This window comes from Condylura cristata, unplaced genomic scaffold, assembly GCF_000260355.1.
Source record: "Condylura cristata isolate star-nosed mole 26May11 unplaced genomic scaffold, ConCri1.0 scaffold00011, whole genome shotgun sequence".
Lineage (NCBI taxonomy): Eukaryota > Metazoa > Chordata > Mammalia > Eulipotyphla > Talpidae > Condylura > Condylura cristata.
The window spans coordinates 49,896,242-49,914,201 of NW_004567112.1; the positions used below are offsets into that span (position 1 = coordinate 49,896,242).

Here is a 17,960-nt window from a genome sequence, read left to right on the forward strand (position 1 = left end):
AAAGCCGCTTCCGCATGAGTTTGATTCCGCCTGCCCCGGAGGTGACCACATGGCTTGGCAGACCTCTCCTGACCCGCCCGCTGCTCCCCTCAGCAGTGTACTTCGTCGATCTGCCTGTTCTGCTCCCCACTCTGTCTCTGGTGAATCCTCTCACCCTCCGCGTCTCTGGCCTGTACCCCAGTTCTGTATGCACAAATAAATAAATCTTAAAAAAAAATGAATAAGAGACTCTATAGCCCTCCTTATAAAAATCAAACAAATTTAATTCTATTTTTATTCCTCCTAGTGGTAAGAACTACATCTATTATAAATACATTTTATCAAAGCTTTATTATTATTATGTCTTCAATATTATATACCATTGTTTAGCAAAAAGAAAAAAAAAATTCTCAAAATCACAGATCAACTGATTTATATCTGGATACATAATAATATCAGTGACTTAAATGATCTTAAAAGTATGGTCCACCAGGTTTTTATCTTGAAGGTTATGAAATGAAACAAAACTTTTTAGTCATGAGCAAAATAAAATGGTATCATTGCATAATACTAAACACTAAGTTAATAAGAGGAAAGTCAAGTGTAGATTCAAGACTCCAATGAAGAAATGCAACTTTGGCCATTTGTCATTTGGTAAGAGATTACTTTTTTTTTTAGCTTTTTCTCAAGAAATATTCAAGTAATTTTTATTTTTAAAACTTTAGTAGTGTTTTGAGTGTTAATACTGCCACAGTTCTAAAAAAAGAATTAAAGCTATCATTTATATAGATCTTGATAGGACTATTTTCAAGTTTGTTATGGGAGATTCTCTCTCCCATGAGGTACAGAGGAGCAATACTAAAGGTATTTCTAGACCTCCACACCCCTTAAAATGTTTTGGGGTAGCTGTTCCTTTGGAAAATTTTCTGTTGCTTTCTGAAGTGAAGTAAGTAGAGGTGTCATATTTACAAACTTCACTACCCACTCACTTTGAGACAGTGAACCTGAGCTTGCTTTCACAGAATGCAGATAATACCCACCTCAAAGCTGTGTGAAGACAAGGAAATGTAGTGTGAGCACTGTGAAGAGTACATAGGTGCTGGGTCAGCTTACTCAGATTAAGCTTTATGGAATTTCACTCTGAACTATAAGTATATATTTATAGATGTAGTTAATCCTCAGAACAATTTTTGGAAGTAGGTATTATATTTCCATGTTAATGATGTGGAAAGTGAGACAGATATGCTATTTAATTTTCTCAAAGTTATATAATAAAGTGAACAACCTAAATTTAAAAAGTAGCCATAACTTTATTGATAACTCTATATAACTACTAAAATTGGTCAAATTTTATTTTTCTTTTTTCTTACAAGTAAGAGCATATTATTTTGTTTTTTGATACTTAAAGATAACTCTTTGCGCTATCTGTGCCACAAAATTATAAAAGCAAAGGAGAAACCCTTAACTAGTCAGGGAAAAAATATGTATGGGCAAGAGTGAAGAGAAAAAAAAAAAAGCTTTTTGTACTCTTTTCAAAGAGAAATAATAGTTTCCATTTAAAATTGTGTGTGATCCAGTGTAGTGACCTTTGAAATTTAAGGTGTATCCTATAAGTAAGCAAAAAGTAACTGGCACTTTTAAAATTACTTTAAAATAGATATAGTCACAGATGTTGCTTGCATATATCTCTTTAAAAACTCAAAAAACAATAAGAAGGATGACATAAAATGTATCTAAAAACAGATTGAACATATTTCCTGAAGGAATTCTGGTTAGGAGTTAAAAACTAGAGAACCTCCGAACAGTATGGCCTGCCAGAAGCATTTAGCCTATAATAAGGTTGGTCAATCATGTAAATACTGAGCAAATCCACATGGAAATTTGGATTTGTACCATTTTCTGGAAAATCAAAAGACCTGGCAACACTGGCTTACATTCCCATGTGACAACCATTGACAGAGTTGAGCACCATCTGGTCTCTTTAGACATAATTTATCACAGCCTTTGCCATCACCATCATTGTCTCCTTAGGCTTATTAGATCTCTTCTGTATTTGTCCCCACGTAGGCATTGAGTTTGGAGCCTCTGAATTAAAGACTGAGTCCCTATCTGTGTTCTACCATGATCCACAAGAGTGTCATTTTGAGCAATTCCATGTGAATAATTTCTTTGGTTAAAAGAACAACAACAACAACAACAACAACAAACTAAGCACATCATTCTTTCAATAATAGTTGTGTACTCCCTGGTCACTGATATCTCATTCTACTTCTTTACTTATTGGACATTTAGGAATTGAAATAAAATTCATCCAAATGTATCACAAGATAGAAATGGTAAACATTAGTGGATTATTCTTATTGTTATTTGGCATAATTATGTCAAACTCATTCTACAAGAAAACAATTAGCATTTTAATGAAGGATTCTTCCTTTTTCATTGTGTGACACAAATACCTATTGACATTTTTATGTATAATATTAACAAGGAGTTTACCATCTTAAATTGTTGTAGAATAACTTACTCTTTATAACTGAACTGTGCTTTAGAGAAGATACATTTCGTAACATATATTGATGCACAGGGTATATTCACATGTCAGTTTTTTAAAGAGTGTAGTTCTGATATTATCAGGACTATAGCTTCTCAATGAACTGGATTACAAATTAAATGACAGAAAAGATGACTCTCTTAAAGATTGCTTGTCTACACATTCATGTAGATAAACAGTCTGCATTTCACAAGCATGCTATTTCATAAATGGATTGTTGGCCCAGGTAATTAGCAATGAAGTTATTAAGGCCTTTCTGTTCTATGACAGTTGTGTTAACCGACGGCAGATTCATGAACTTGTCAAATGTTTCTTTCTCTTATTTCAGATCTGTCCTGAGTGGAATCTGATAGAAGATGTTTCAAACATTTTACCCCTGGAAATGTACCTCTGCAGGGATTGTCCTGAGCGTTTTCTTCACAGTCTGCATTGGGCAGTATGATGATGGTAAGGCTACTTTTAGTCTCAGCTTTAAAATTTCTATTATCAGTGGCAAATAAACACCACAGAAATGAATAATGATCATTTGCAGTTCACTTTTAGAAGTTATTAGCATTGTACAAAAATCTATCTTGATTGAAATCATCTTACAAAAGAGGCATCTAATATATTTTATTCCTTAATAAGGACTGCAGCGTGGTAGGAAGTTCAATGCAAATCTTATTTGAACATGTTTTCATTCTAACTAAGCAAATATTAAATTGATAAAAGAAAAATGTTAACTTCTACTGACTAGTCCTTGAATAAACAGAAACAATGTTCTCAAATAAGGCTTAGGAACAGAAAACATTCCAATATTTCCTATTGGAAAAGATTTTTGAAGCATCAAAAGTATACTGTGTAAGTGGTTTTGTATTAGAACTTGAGTTGGGCATTATATATTTAAGTCCTCACTATTTTATTTGAAAAGAGTAGAAAATGTAAATAATTTAAAATCAGAAATTTTAAGTTATTTCCTGACATTGTCAGTCATTCTATTGCTCTACTCATCAAGCTCCTTAGAAACCATTTCACATGATAAATATATATTGGCCCACATTTGCCTTAGGTATTTTCATATTGAAGGGCTCTGTCCTTGTATTGCAGCCGCTGGAAGAAAGCAGTCAGGCAACATGGAGACAGAGATTCAAGATTTAATTTGGGCTTCAGAATACTGGCCAGCGGGGACCAACACCCTCTAAAGAGTTTGGCCCCGAGCGGTTACAGAAAACAGTTTTTATACACTATAGGAAAGGAAGCGAAACTTAGTTGTTACAGAGATAACATTCTTGCAGTGGGCCCTAGGTCATAGGATCCAATCATATGACCCATATCCTGGTCCTGTTGTGGATGGTAATCGATTTAATCAATTTTACAAGTTTCCTTCCTCTTACAGCAAAGTTATTTGGGGAATTTCCTATCACTCCAAGCAGCAAGCAGGATACAGAAGCAGAAAAGGCAGTTAGCACAAAATGGTGTTAGCTTGGTTCAATACAGATCCAACACTTGAATACCATAAAGTGACAGTAAGGATATATGTGATACCCCCAAGTTTCATGAAAGCAAAGCGAGGATAAAGTTCTCCACTTAAGTTTGCTATTCAGGAAACCTGAATTTTGCCCTTTAAAAATGTTTTATTTCTCTTATTTATTTATTTATGTATCTACTGTTCGTTGTATTTATTGACATTTGTTCAGCAGTCCAGGTCATTAGGCAAGTAGCCATCTCCTCATGTTACGTGTTACATAGTTCTTCTTAGTAGCAGTGAAGAATCCAATTTTATTTTGTGCTTTGCTTGGCTACATTGGAAGATATGAAAATAAGGTGAATTAATGTGACACTACAGAAATAGTGTTCAAATGGTGAAGACATTAGGACTTTTCTCAGTCCTCTAAAGTCAGAAAGGTAGATGCTTCTTTGGAATTTGCAGAAAAAAATCACAACAGTAGCTATTGTGTCAATAGCCTAATTTCCCTGAAAAGCTGTGCAAATTAACACAGTGTTTACACAGTTGCATTTGAAATTAATGTTCTTGTTGTTATTACCTATGAGTATTGTGAATATTTACTCAAAATACAAATTTTAAATGGTAATAGTACATGTATAATGTAAATGATACTTTGAAACAAAAAAGAACCAATGGCATTTAAAAAAGCATGACCTCTTTTTTAAGAAATATATTTTATTTTATTTATGCATACAAGAGCTTGGATGTATGCCAGAGTGTGGAGGTTGGGAGTGAGTACCTTCGCCAGAAACAGAGTGGGGAGAACAGGCAGATTGACAGAAATACACTGCTGAGAGGAGCAGCTGGTGAGACAGGAGAGTTCTGCTGTGCAATGTGATTTAGCTCCATGGCATGTGTTCAGATTCCTTCAGTGGCTTCAGATAACTGCATAATGCGGGGACTTAAGCCCTTGTGCCACCAGGGAGGCCTTAAAACATATGACTTTACATGAAAGGAATGTGTTTTAATTTTACCCCTGGAATAGATGATAAATCAGTGTGTCAATATTTATTTGTGTCATAGATCATTTTGTTTTTATTAATATTTTACGTTCACACTGAGCACAAAAGAATTTACTATCATTGTTCACATTAAATGCTTACAAACCCAAAGCTTTTTAGGAATATGATTTAAGTTGTTATAGAACATCATTACTGATTTAACATGTAATGCTATATAGGTCAGTTTCACTAATACATACATGATAGCTCTGCTTTTTCTAAATGTACTCTTTCTAAACATCCAAAGTAAGATTACCAGGTCACCTCTGGCCATTATGTAGTATGATTTCTGAAGCAGAGTGGAAATTCATACTGTGATAACATTGTTTTTAGTAGAGTTATCCCGTAAAGTTGGGGATGACTCCCCAGTAACCACAGTTAGAATGCAACCTCATTTGTCTTTTTTGGAAGTAATTCTTAGGGAAGTTGAAGGGGTATATTCTGCTGCAGAAAAATGTGCATTTTATGCAATGTTTGATATAGATTTCTTAACTGTGTATGCTTTTCATCATTGCTTGAATACTTGCAACCTTTAACGCTCCCTGCAGTGGTAACATATTTTCTAAGTCTTGACCCAGGTCTCCACCTTTCTCTGATCTCCCTCAATTAAGGGTTCTTTGACATAACTTTGATTCAGTTATTCAGTTATATATACCTGGAATGGTTTTCATAGGTACTGTTGTATTTTTTTTTCATAGGTACTGTTGTATTTTTTTTTTAATTCATAGAAAATTGTGAGCCTGTGCTATGCAGAATTAAAATCAGAACTCGGAAGAGAATAGCTAATACATAAAAGAACTCTAAAATATTTGACATGGATTTCTTGAGACTTTCTTTTATCTAATGTGGGAATAAAGGGACTTAGATTGAAGATAAATATGAGTGATGGCTATAAGCATAAGACAGGAAAGAAAAAGTAAAATAAAATTTTTCATTGATAATCTTTTGGTTAATTTATCCCTTTATTAGATTTCACAACTAATTTACACACAAAGTTAGGAGGTTTACATAAAGAAAACTGAAAGGCTTTTGTATAGTAGTTTTTTCTTTGAACTAGGATTCTTCTCAACTTTTTTTTTTAAAGATTTAGTTATTTATGCATACAGAATTGGGGTACAGGCCAGAGGTACAGGGGCAGTGAGAGGATTAATCAGAAACTGAATGGGGAACAGAAAAGGCAGACTGCTGGGAACACTGCTGAAGGCAGCAGCGGGCAGGTCAGGAGAGGTCTGCCTCACCAGACCTCTGTGGATGATCTGTGGATCACCTCTGGGGCTGGGGATCAAAGTCACGCTGAAGTGGCTTAACTTCTTAGTGCTGTGCTTTAACCCGCTGTGCCACCAAGGAGGGCCCCTTCTCAACTTTTAGTTAAAAAAAATTCCTATGCTTGTTTTGCATTTTTAACTTAGGTATATGAAAGTTGAAAGAAAAATATGGACACTTTTTTCATGAATACTTCATCTTAAATAAAATAGTCTAGTTCCACCCAAATCTATTAAACTGCTGCTAAGAAAACTATATAATTATTATTTCTAATATTTTATATTTTACTTAAAACTTTAGCTAAGTTTTTAGTATTTTTATATTTTATAAAAATTGTTTTTTAAATCTTTAGATTCAGAATAAAATAGGTAGATCACCTATTCCATAAAGAAAATTTAATGTATTTGGTGACTGTATTATATCTGAAGATTCATTAGTAACATATGTTAAACTAATAATATTGCATTGATAAAAATAAATTGTCAGTATTTACCTAACTTATAGACAATCAGAGAAAATGGTAGATATGCAATATAGTTTTCTTATCCACCACCCTGTAATAAGAGAACATTGCTTTTGATATATTAGCTTGCATTTGTATGTATTGCAAATAATGATAATTTTATGTGCATGGGAACATGTACCTAACCCCAAAGAGAACCTGTGCCCTAACCCCAAGTACAGTGTGGAGCATGTGGCAAGGAGGCACCATTGGAAACAAAGGATTCAGGACCATCTTCTTTATTTTATCTTTTTCTTAAGATTTATTTTATTTATTTCCACATACAATAACTGAGGTATAGTTCAGAGGTGCATGGGGGTGAGAGGATTCATCAGAGACAGAGTGTAGAGTAGAACAGGCAGATGTACTGAAATACACTCTTGAGGTGAGCAGCAAGTATGACTGGAGAGGCCTGCTGCTCATGTGTGTTAGCTCCCTGGGAGAAGATCAAACTCCTGCCCCATTGACTGGTAGTAACTTGATAGCACTAAGACTTGCCCCTGTGCCACCACAGGCCCTTCTCTATTATATCTTACATGGGTTAAAAAAAAAAAAAGTGTATAGCATATCCTTTGTTCAAACATACTATTTATAATGAAGTAAATAGACCAAGATGTCTATAAGATCTGTTTTTATTTATTTTATTTCAATTTTGATTTCATAAATAGATAATGAAAGGAAAGGTGAGAGATTTTGAAGGAATGATGAAATAAGCCTTGATGATGTATCCCTAGGGTATTTCAAGTTGCTCAAATATACTTCACTGCAATATTAAGAAAAGTATTATATATGCATATATATATATACATATACATCAACATGTGTGTATGTATATATACTACACATGTACACATATATATGTGTGTGCATGTATATGATCCAGTGTGAAAAGTGATTTAGAATGTGTGTGTGTGTTAAAAGAGAAAAAGGGAGATTCCCTAAATGTGTACTGACCATGAAATCACCATGACTTTATTAAGGAAAGGTTTCTCCCTGGCTGCTCAAGCATTTAACTCAGAAGTCAAGTCTCCCCTTTGAACTATTGCATATATTCACACATACACACACACACACACACATATGAGGTGAAGGGATTCCTTATAAAGAGAATAGACAAAAATAACTGTGAAGAGGCCCTGATCACAACCTCAGAAAGTCACAACACTTCTTGAGACACAGTTCTCTTATAATAATAAATTCTTTAATTTATAATTTAGCATGGTACCTGCTTTATGGCCTATACTCAAAAATATTTTTATTGCTATTCACAATATCTCTATGTGATTATGATTTTTATAAACTTTAATATTTATTTGTAAAGAGTTCTTCATGCTTCTTTGTACAATGCATATGTTCTTTCTTTTTGACTGCCCAAATTTGTCCAACACTTGAACACTCAACTTTAATCAGTTGTCTTTCATTCTTGAAAGTATTAAGTTATATCCTTTTTAGGAGAACTTACTGATTCATGAGAGACTCTAAGTGAAGTTTGTAGGATGTATTCAGGTTTATATTTAGGCTCAAATTTACACAATACATAGAAGGTCATTGATGAGATAGATATGTCAACTAATTAAGGGTGTAACTATCTCTCCCTAAGGAGTGATGCTAAAGCCTGGGACAATATTTATGAGCATGTGCAGAGTCATAAAGTAGTACACGCCGCTGGCATATATTGATTAAAATTAGAAGTGAATGGCATACACATTAAAATAAAGTGCTAATTCTATTATAAAGATTATAATAAAATTATAAGAGAAACATAACTACTAAGCAGAAAATTCACTGTTTCTGAATAAAAGGTGTCATTGTTTAGATGCCTTAAGGAGAAGTTTATAGAAAGCCTTAAATAAATTAAGCTCGGTAAAAAGAATTAAACAGTCTTAATGATTCTTGCTTTTAGGCCATTCTACATGCTTTTATAACATTCTGGAATGTTATAGTATAATATCCTTGCCTCATCTACCACAGTACTTCCTGTGGGACACACTCTGACTTCCTAGGATTGTGCTAGACATGCTTTTACACATCTTCTTTGATTTCAGTATTTCTAAGCTTAGTAAAGGAAAGTAAGCAGTTTGCTTTCCTCTTGATCACACCACTCTTCTCTAAACATAGTACAATAAAGTAGTTAATTTGAGACTCTTTTGGTTAAAATTAATATGATCACTGGAGACCATAGTAAGTAATTTACAGTGAACATTAATATCAAACTTCTTAATAATTCATTGCATGCATTAATAATTCATTGCTTACATAGAAATTAACAAACTTACACATGTACACAGAGAGAGATAATAATACATAGTTTTAGGAAAACATAAAGCTATGTGTAGTGTATGTTGTCATTCATATTCGTTTAACTTACTATAAGATCAACATCATTGTCTACCCATCTCATTCCATTATATACATTGCATTTTTTGGAGCTTAAATTTATATTTTAATAGCAACTTTATTGTTTTATTTCTACACACTGATTGAATTTCATCAAACTCAGTCTTTAATTTTGAAGCCTTTTTTTAAGCTGTTGGATTTATATATCAAGACTATGAGTAGGTGGCATTTAGAAGATGACAAGAGCAAACATTGTACCTGTCAATTGTTAGTTCAATAAAACTTTCCTAAACAGCCTAATAAAAGATTGGCTATGTCCATTTAGTAGGTTGTGCATACACTTGCTTTTGTTATCTTTTATTTTCTGCAGGTGAGTATTTTTGTGCATCTCCTCTCAGGTGCATTTAGCTTTAGAACAAAGATTTAAAGCACACCTTACCTTGTTTCAGCAATATGTAAGGTCAAAAATATAAATTGACTACACTGAGCTCTGACCTTAGTCTTAAAATGATTACTTCAGTAGTTTTTATATATCCTGGTAATTAGGTACTAAAATCCCATCTCCACACCATTGAATGTCAGAGAGATTATAAACAGATTAACAGGAAACCAATTGCTGAACTTTCAAAGTTCTTTCTCTGTTCACATACCCATGTGTACATTTACACTCAGTGGTCATTTCCAAGGCAACTTAGAAAAGCTAAATATTGATTCCCATTTATTTCCTTTTTTTTTGTTTTTGTTGTTGAGAAAGTGGGGAAAAAAGTAGAATTTCTATTTAGAGCCCAAATAATGAAGATAAAATGAAAGATAACAGGTAAATTAGATGCTTCTATTTATTGTTCCAACAACATAAACAGTTTGAATTTCTTAAATAATAAAATGCTCATTCTATTTGTGCATATAAAAGGCATATGTAATTTTAAATGATCTTAAGGGAAAATAAAATTAAGAAAAATGTAATTAAAACCTTTCTTGGTTCTGAGTCATCAGAGAGTGCCTCTTCTAAGTTGGACATTTTTCTGTCAAAAATTTGTACCAGTTATCACCACTACTTAACCTTTTCTTTTAAGCTCTGCAATTTGGTTTTTCTCACAGCTTTTCCAAAACTGCACTCTCTAAGACCTCCAATGACTACTTTTTTGGACAAACCTTATAATTTCCTAGCATTTCAGCAAATAACATTATTGATCTACCCTCTGCAACTTCCTTTTGTTCACACTGAATTTTTCTGATGTATTCATATTTTTCTCCATCCTTCTAGTGAATATTCTACCTTGTCTTACCTGTGTCTTAAAAGTTGAGCTGTGAGTCTTACCTGGTGTCCAAGGGGTTAAAGTCTCAGTGCTCTTAAGCTGTTGCCAGCCACTGTGGCATGAGCTCCATCTTCACCCAGGTAGCAAACCTACATGGTGCAACAGACCACTCTTGCCTCGCCTACTGCTCCCCTCAGCAGTGTATTTCAGTAGATCTGCTTGTTCTGCTCTCCACTGTATCCGGTGAATCCTCTCACACCCCCCCCACCCACTCTGGCCTACAACCCAGTTCCTGTATGCTAAACTACATGAAATAAATTTTTAAAAGTTGGATTGTTCTCCCAAATGCCCAAAAATGGATGACTGGATTAAAAAGATGTGGTACATAGACACAATGGAATATTACTCAGTAAACAAAAAAAGAAGCACATGTCTTTTGCAGCAACATGGATGGAGCTGGAAAAGATCATGCTTAGTGAAATAAGCCAGAAAGAAAAGGAAAAATACCAGATGGTTTCTTTCATAGCAGGAATATAACAGAACAGGCGAGAAAATAATGATGAACAGCTATATACCAGAGACATTTTCTGGGTGTGGAGTGTGGAATGGGATCAAAAACAGTAGGGGGATGGAAAGGCACTGGACTATGGTGATGGCACAAGGGTGATTTAGTGATGGGAAACCCAAAGGTATTGCAACTGAGATGGAAAAAATTCACAAAAATATGTAAAAATAAACTTATAAAATTAAAAAAAATGTCTAGAAAAAAAAAGTTGGATTGTTCAACTAATGTTTGTTTCTGTAAGGAGTTATATAAAAAACAACTTTAGATATTTGCTATTTTTAAAATAATGTCCTTTCCTTGCTCATTCTTTATTCCATCTAGCATCCCTTACTCACCATATTTATTCAACTGTAAATCCACAGTATATATAATTAATTGTTTTCTAGCCCACATTTTTATTCTCTGCAGAACTTTTATTTAGTTAACTTTTTATTGAATGTCAATTCTTGGGAGAAATAATATGGGAATAATGATGAGGAAGCCCCTTCATTAAAGTGTGATCATTACTGAGGTAATCAACACAATGTGATGAAGATTTATATAGTGACAGGCTCATGTGCAGTGTATGTGGTTTGATAGAACACAATCTATCCAAGTTTTATTTAGAAACTTTAGTAAACAACAGTCACACATCTCTCTTTATCTGTCTTTTTTTTGTTTGTTTGTTTGTCTCTTTCCCCTATGTCTCCCTATATCTGTCTCTAACTCTTTCTGCTAAAAGCTATTGTTTGATTTCTTGTAGTACTTATTTTTTCAATTTATTGTTTTTAATGTCTGATGCAAATCCAAGGTATATTCCTTTGCATTCCATACATGTACAAAATTTTTCTTCAAATACATACAAAACATGTCAATAATTATTATATGTGCAAACAGAATTGCTTTGTAATAACAACTAACATTTATCATTTTAAAGTCCTTCCTATAGATAATCTTAATTAATCTTCACAAGAAATTCACATGTTCCTTGTGATTGTAATACTAATCACATATTTCACTAGTTCATACCTTGCTTACAAATCTATAAACAAGGGAGACACAGATAGAATAGGTGCTTTCACAGAGTGGCATTAATCCCACTAGTAAGTGCCAAAGATGAGACTAAACCTGTTATCTCAGCTTTACATGCAATAACTACATATTTTGTACTAACATCAAAATCCTAAACTTTCCTTCCAGGTTTTATTCAAATTCTAAGTATTAGTTGATGCTAACTTACTGAATATGCTTTTATTATGTTACTAATAACCTCAATCAAAATGAAATAAGTTGGACAGAATTTCAAAACTTCCAGATATGGGAAGATATGCACAGATATGCACTCTGTGGTGACTCTAGTTAATAATGCTGTAGTGTATATTTTACTTTGCTAAGAATGTCAGTCTTAATTGTTTATACCACACTAAAAAAGAAGAAGAGAAAAGAAAGTGTTAATGACTTTGATTTTGGTAGTGACTTCATAGTGATATGTATCAAATTGTCATTGTTGCATATTTTAAAAACATATGGTTTTTATTTGTCAATCAACCTGGGATAATAATTTCCATTTTTTGCTTATAATGCAGGATCATATCATGCTTGCATTTATATTTTGATTATAAGTTAATGAAGACTGAGATGGTTTCATTTACTTTTATCTACATCAGATTCTAGCAGAATGACCCATCGGGTGATTATTAAAATAAGAACAATTGACTGAGAGATGAAAGTCTCTTTTATTAATATATTCATTGTTGGTGAGCTTTAAGATAGAAACTAGAGTTCAAATAATGAACTAAAACCATATTTAGAGGCCTACGTGGTGGTGCAGGGGTTAAATACAGCACTGTTAAGCTATTACCAGTCACTGCAGTATGAGCTTGATCCCTTGCCTGCAAGGGAGTGACCCACATGGCACAGCAGACCTCTCCTTTCTCATGTGCTATTCCCTACAGCAGTATATTTCATTAGATCTACCTTTTCTTTCCATCTTTCTGTTTTTGGTGAATAATCCTTTCACCTACCCTTCACCTCTGACCTGCACTCCAGTTCTTATATGCTCAAATAATGAATATTAAAAAAAAAAAACATATTTAGAAAGAGCTTGATTTAAATCACATTGATCAGCATTAACAAAAGCTATCAAAAATATGTGTGGAAATATTACACACTAATCTATCTATCTATCTATCTATCTATCTATCTATCTATCTATCTATCTATCTATCTATCTATCTATCTATACATGTGTATATATATATGTGAATATATATATATATATATAAACTTGTATATAAATATTTTAGAGATTGAGTTAGCATTTATCCTATGATAATGCATCATTTAAAAAGCTTAATAGAGAATGGTAATGATTTGTGGTGTTTTGGTGTTGGATGTGTGGTAACATGCATCTGAAGAACTGTGCACCTATATCCCTAAACCATTCACTATGTAAGCCTAAGTTACTACAGTAAAAATAGCAATTGAAAAAAAAAATCTTTGTGTAACCTCAAACTGAATCTGTCCTTTTTCTAATTTGTTTCCTGTCTTCCTTCATCTCTGATTACCAGCTGCTACCCTAGGCATTTGTTCATAATGTTGGTGGCTCCCACACAGCAGTTGTTTTTGAGATCAGCAGCCCAATTCATGCCACTAACTTTCCCTGTTCTTACACAATTCTATACTGCTCATTAGGGCTGCACAATTAGGCCACATAGTGGTGATTAGTACTTTATTTTATTAATTATCCTTTATGAACTATTAGACTACTGACGAGACAGGTCAGGCTTATCCTTAATAATATGGTAAAGGTCAGTTTTAACTCAATCATCAATATTTAATGTGTTTATAACCAGGATTTTGCACAGGTGATCTCTTGGTTATAAGGAATGTACTTCTGATGATCCTTTCAAAATGGAGAAATAAAGCATATTATAGGAATATTAATACAATGCATGTATCCATTCATACACATATAGAGAACTGGTATAATATCTTTTATGTGCAGATCAATTTTCTAGTTATAATAACTAATATTTATTGTGTAACTTTGTGCAAAATACCTTAGAAATATCGAACACTCATTTCTACTCACATTGCACATTTATTTATGATAAAAAATAATAGCATAGTTCAATTATACAGGTTTACATAGCTAATACAAATATTTTTTAAGTGGCTACAGGGTGCTTATCCCTGTTTCAGGTCCTGTAAATAATATAGTAAGAGAAAAAAGATAGAAATCCTCATCTTTGTGAGATCACCTTTATATTGGAGGGAGATAGAAAAAATTCTAAATCAGTTTGGAAATCTTGTAGTGTTTAGTAGGTGAGAGGGCTTATAAAAAAAAAAGCTGGGGAAAAAGAGGAAGACTATTTGGGGGAAAAACTTTAAAGAGAACAGTGTGTGAATAACTTCTTGAGAGATACCCTTTGAGCAAAGCTTTGAAAACATAAAACCACAGGAGAATCACCATTTAGATTCCTACAAGAAGAACACTGAAAACAGTGGTAACAATGAATAAATAGTCTTTGAATTTATGCCTAACATGCTTGAAGAATACAATTGCAATCATGCTATGGTGGGTTAAATGTTGAACTCAATGAGCGAGAGAAGGGAAAGAGAAAAAAAATCAGAGAGGTGATAGAGGAAGCAGATTGTGTAAGGAATTGTAAGGACACTCATTTTGTTTGTTTGTTTGTTTTGTTTCCTGAGAAGGGAAACTACTGGAGTGTTTCAAGCAGAGGTATGAAATGATTTCTCTTGTGTTGAGAATCAGCAGTCAAGATTAGGGTGACTTGCGGCAAATATATTAACAATATTTCAGTTGGAAAATAAAGTAGTTTGTGTCAGGTCTTCATGACAGAGGTGGTAAAAATAGATGGAAAAGATATTTTTAAATGTATTAATTGAAGTTACATTATATGATGGTATAACCAACATGTTTCATTTTTATTTTTTATATAGAAGGTAAAAAGATGGAATTATGACTTGATGTTAATATGTTTGACCTACCTATTAAGAAAGACTGAATGACCACAGATGAATAAATATCACTATACTTGAATCATAGAAACATTGATCATAAGAGTCCAGAAAGGTGAGACAGAACAAAGCAGGATATTCATAAATAGAGATATTTAGTAAGAGGGAAATCAGAAGACAGCAGTTTAGTAGGTGCAAATGAAGAAGACATCTCAAGGAGAAAAAGATCATCTGTGTCAAGTCAGGTTAAGAGTGAGAAGTGAGTATCAAATTAGTAAAGCAGTATTCGTTCCTAATATTTACAGAAATAGCAGTAATGAACTTTCAGAGGGGCTTCAAGAGAATGGAGGAAGAGGAAATGTAACAGCTTGGAGATATAATGCACTTAATGTTCATATTTGTTTTCTCTTTCTCCCCCTTCCTTCACGCTTCACTACCCACTCCCTCACCTCTTTCTTTCAAGTAGCAATTGAGAGGCAGGTAGTAAGGAGCAAGAATGCATCTCAGACACTGTGCCTTTTGAGGAACACAAGATTTCTAGTAGAGCAAGATGGAAAAATGAGTATTTAGTAAAGTGTATAATATCTTATTAATTAATATTCTCTAAAACCCCTTGAGATAAGTTATATTCTTTATGTTTTTCACATGTGAATATTGAGGCTTTAGATAACAAACTATGTTGCTTAAGGCCACATAGCACCCATATCTGAGAGCTATGATTCTAGCTCAGGCTATGTAACTCTAACTCCCCCACTCTTAACCCGTGCATTGTGTAGTCTCAGTATGAAGTGCTAGAGAAATCACAAAAGTATAATTATAGGACTTCTGATGTATTGAAACTTAGAATAGTGAAGGAAACATTTATTCACATACAAATGCACCTGTATATTTCATATACATATGCAATTTGATAAGCTGAATGTGGGTGCGTGTATAATTGCATATAAATTCATCTGCCATATTTTATCTTTGTGCTAAGTTATGGGGATACATTATATAAATATCTCTCTACCTTGAGCATGTTACTGTTTACGTTTTATGAGTCATCTGCAAAATAGATGAATAGATATTATAGTATACTATAAATTATGAGGGGCTGCAGTTAAAAGGATGACATTTCTGCTGCCTGACTGAGATTGTGCTAAAGCCCCCATCTGTTAGACAATGATAATACCAACTCTTTTGATTAAATTGCAATTAAGATTAGTTGATGTTATGCATGTATAAATTGCCTAGCATGCTTTCTAGCTTATAGAAAATGATACATGTATGTTTCTTGGTATATTATAGTAATTATTACTATTTTCAAATTAAATTAAGACAGAAAGTATCTTAATGATGAAGCATTTGTGTTTGATAACTGTCATATTAATTTTTCTTTCATTTCTGCTTTTGTTTTATACAAAAACCTATTGCCAAGATCAATATCAAAAAACTTCTTCCCTACCTTTCCATTGTGGAGTTTTTTGGTATTTCATCTTGTTTTAAGTTGATTCATTCTGAGTTAATTTTTATGAATGTTATAAGATATTCTCTAAAAATTAGTGAAGAGTGTTCTGAGTAATGTCCTTGTAATATTAAAAGATGCATTATATAAATATTATTGCAAAGAAATTGTAATTCTAGAACATTTGCTATTGCTTTCCCATTATCAAAAAGGTTGATGGAAATAACAACTGATAATGATGAAATCACTAATAGAAATATCTATAAACTTATGATAAAATATATTGAAAGCAGAAGACATTCAGTAACATCCTCCAACAGAGACAGGTTAACTTTCAATATTCCTTGTTGACCTTGGGCCAGTGCATGATGATATAAAATGCTGTAATTTAAGATGGATGGACATTTTTCTAGAATAAACAAACAATAGATGATATTTTTTTGTAAATTTCAATTAATCAGAATATGTAAAACACATTCAGTAAGCTTGACTGAAAATCATTTAGAATTATGTTTATGAATTGCTACCTTCAAAACAAATGGAAGTTTTTGGATGTATACTGATTACAAATTACTTATTGCTCTAACACAGAAAACAAAAATCTTTATATTTAGTTAAATACATATAGAAACAAGTGAATTTCAAAAGTATATACAAAGGTAAAACAATATCCCTACCTCAGATAATTTAATAATGTGCTTTTCCTTTAATGCTCTCTGTATTTGGCAGAACATGCTTACAAATATATAAGCAAATAAATAAGTTAAAATCTAATGCAGAATTCCAGTACATACAGCTGGAAAACAATATCCTTTGGCATTTCCGAAATGTACTTCTTAAGTATTTGGTGAACATCTATTCAGATTTGAGTTTTGTAAATATTTTTGAACAGTTTTAATATAAAAAGGTATTTAAAGAACTGTTTCTAAAATAAATGAAAGTACATATGTCAAAACAGGTTGATCTAAACGATATCAATTACCCTTCTCTTTCTCTACATGGAAGGTTACAAAAGACATATACAAGGAATACATCATTTGATCAAGGTCAATTAGTGAAGACAATTTTATATAAAAATAAATGGAGTACTTATTTCCAATGTGTACTTTTTTTTATTTTGAATGAATTTTACTTTAAGATGGAAACAATAAAGAATAGTGTAAAAACAACTGCCACATCTAATCTGACTCATTATCATTCTGAAAGCCAGTTGTATTTTTAAATAAAAATTTGGAATGGTAGATATTTTGGTCATCCCCTTTAAATTATATAAGCATTCTATTATTATTAGTAGTAGTAGTAGTAGCCAACCAATATTAAATTATTATATAAACATTAAATCATATAAATATTAAATTTATATAAATAAATATTAAATCATTATCTCTGTAATCTTGCTTTTCATCAAAATAATCCCTTTGAATGATTGTCAATTGGTATAAGTGACTGCATTTCATTGTTTTAATTAAATTAATACTATTGCATAGTGTGGAAATACCACATCTCCTTGATCCAGTCATCTATTGGTGGATATTGAGACTGCTTCTGTGTCCTACTATTGTAAATTGTGTGGCTATAAACACTGTACAGTATATAGTTAGTATATAGTT

General features: G+C 32.6%; 1 protein-coding gene across 1 annotated transcript in view; it reads left to right on the forward strand.

The window, feature by feature from the left end:
• The first annotated feature begins 2,886 nt into the window (after positions 1-2,886).
• The window catches only part of PCDH15 (protocadherin-related 15), a 565,802-nt gene continuing 550,728 nt past the window's right edge, over positions 2,887-17,960 (forward strand). The window contains exon 1 of the mRNA XM_004681080.1: positions 2,887-2,977. Within this exon, the coding sequence (XP_004681137.1) occupies positions 2,887-2,977 (91 nt within the window). The remainder of the gene's footprint in view (positions 2,978-17,960) is intronic.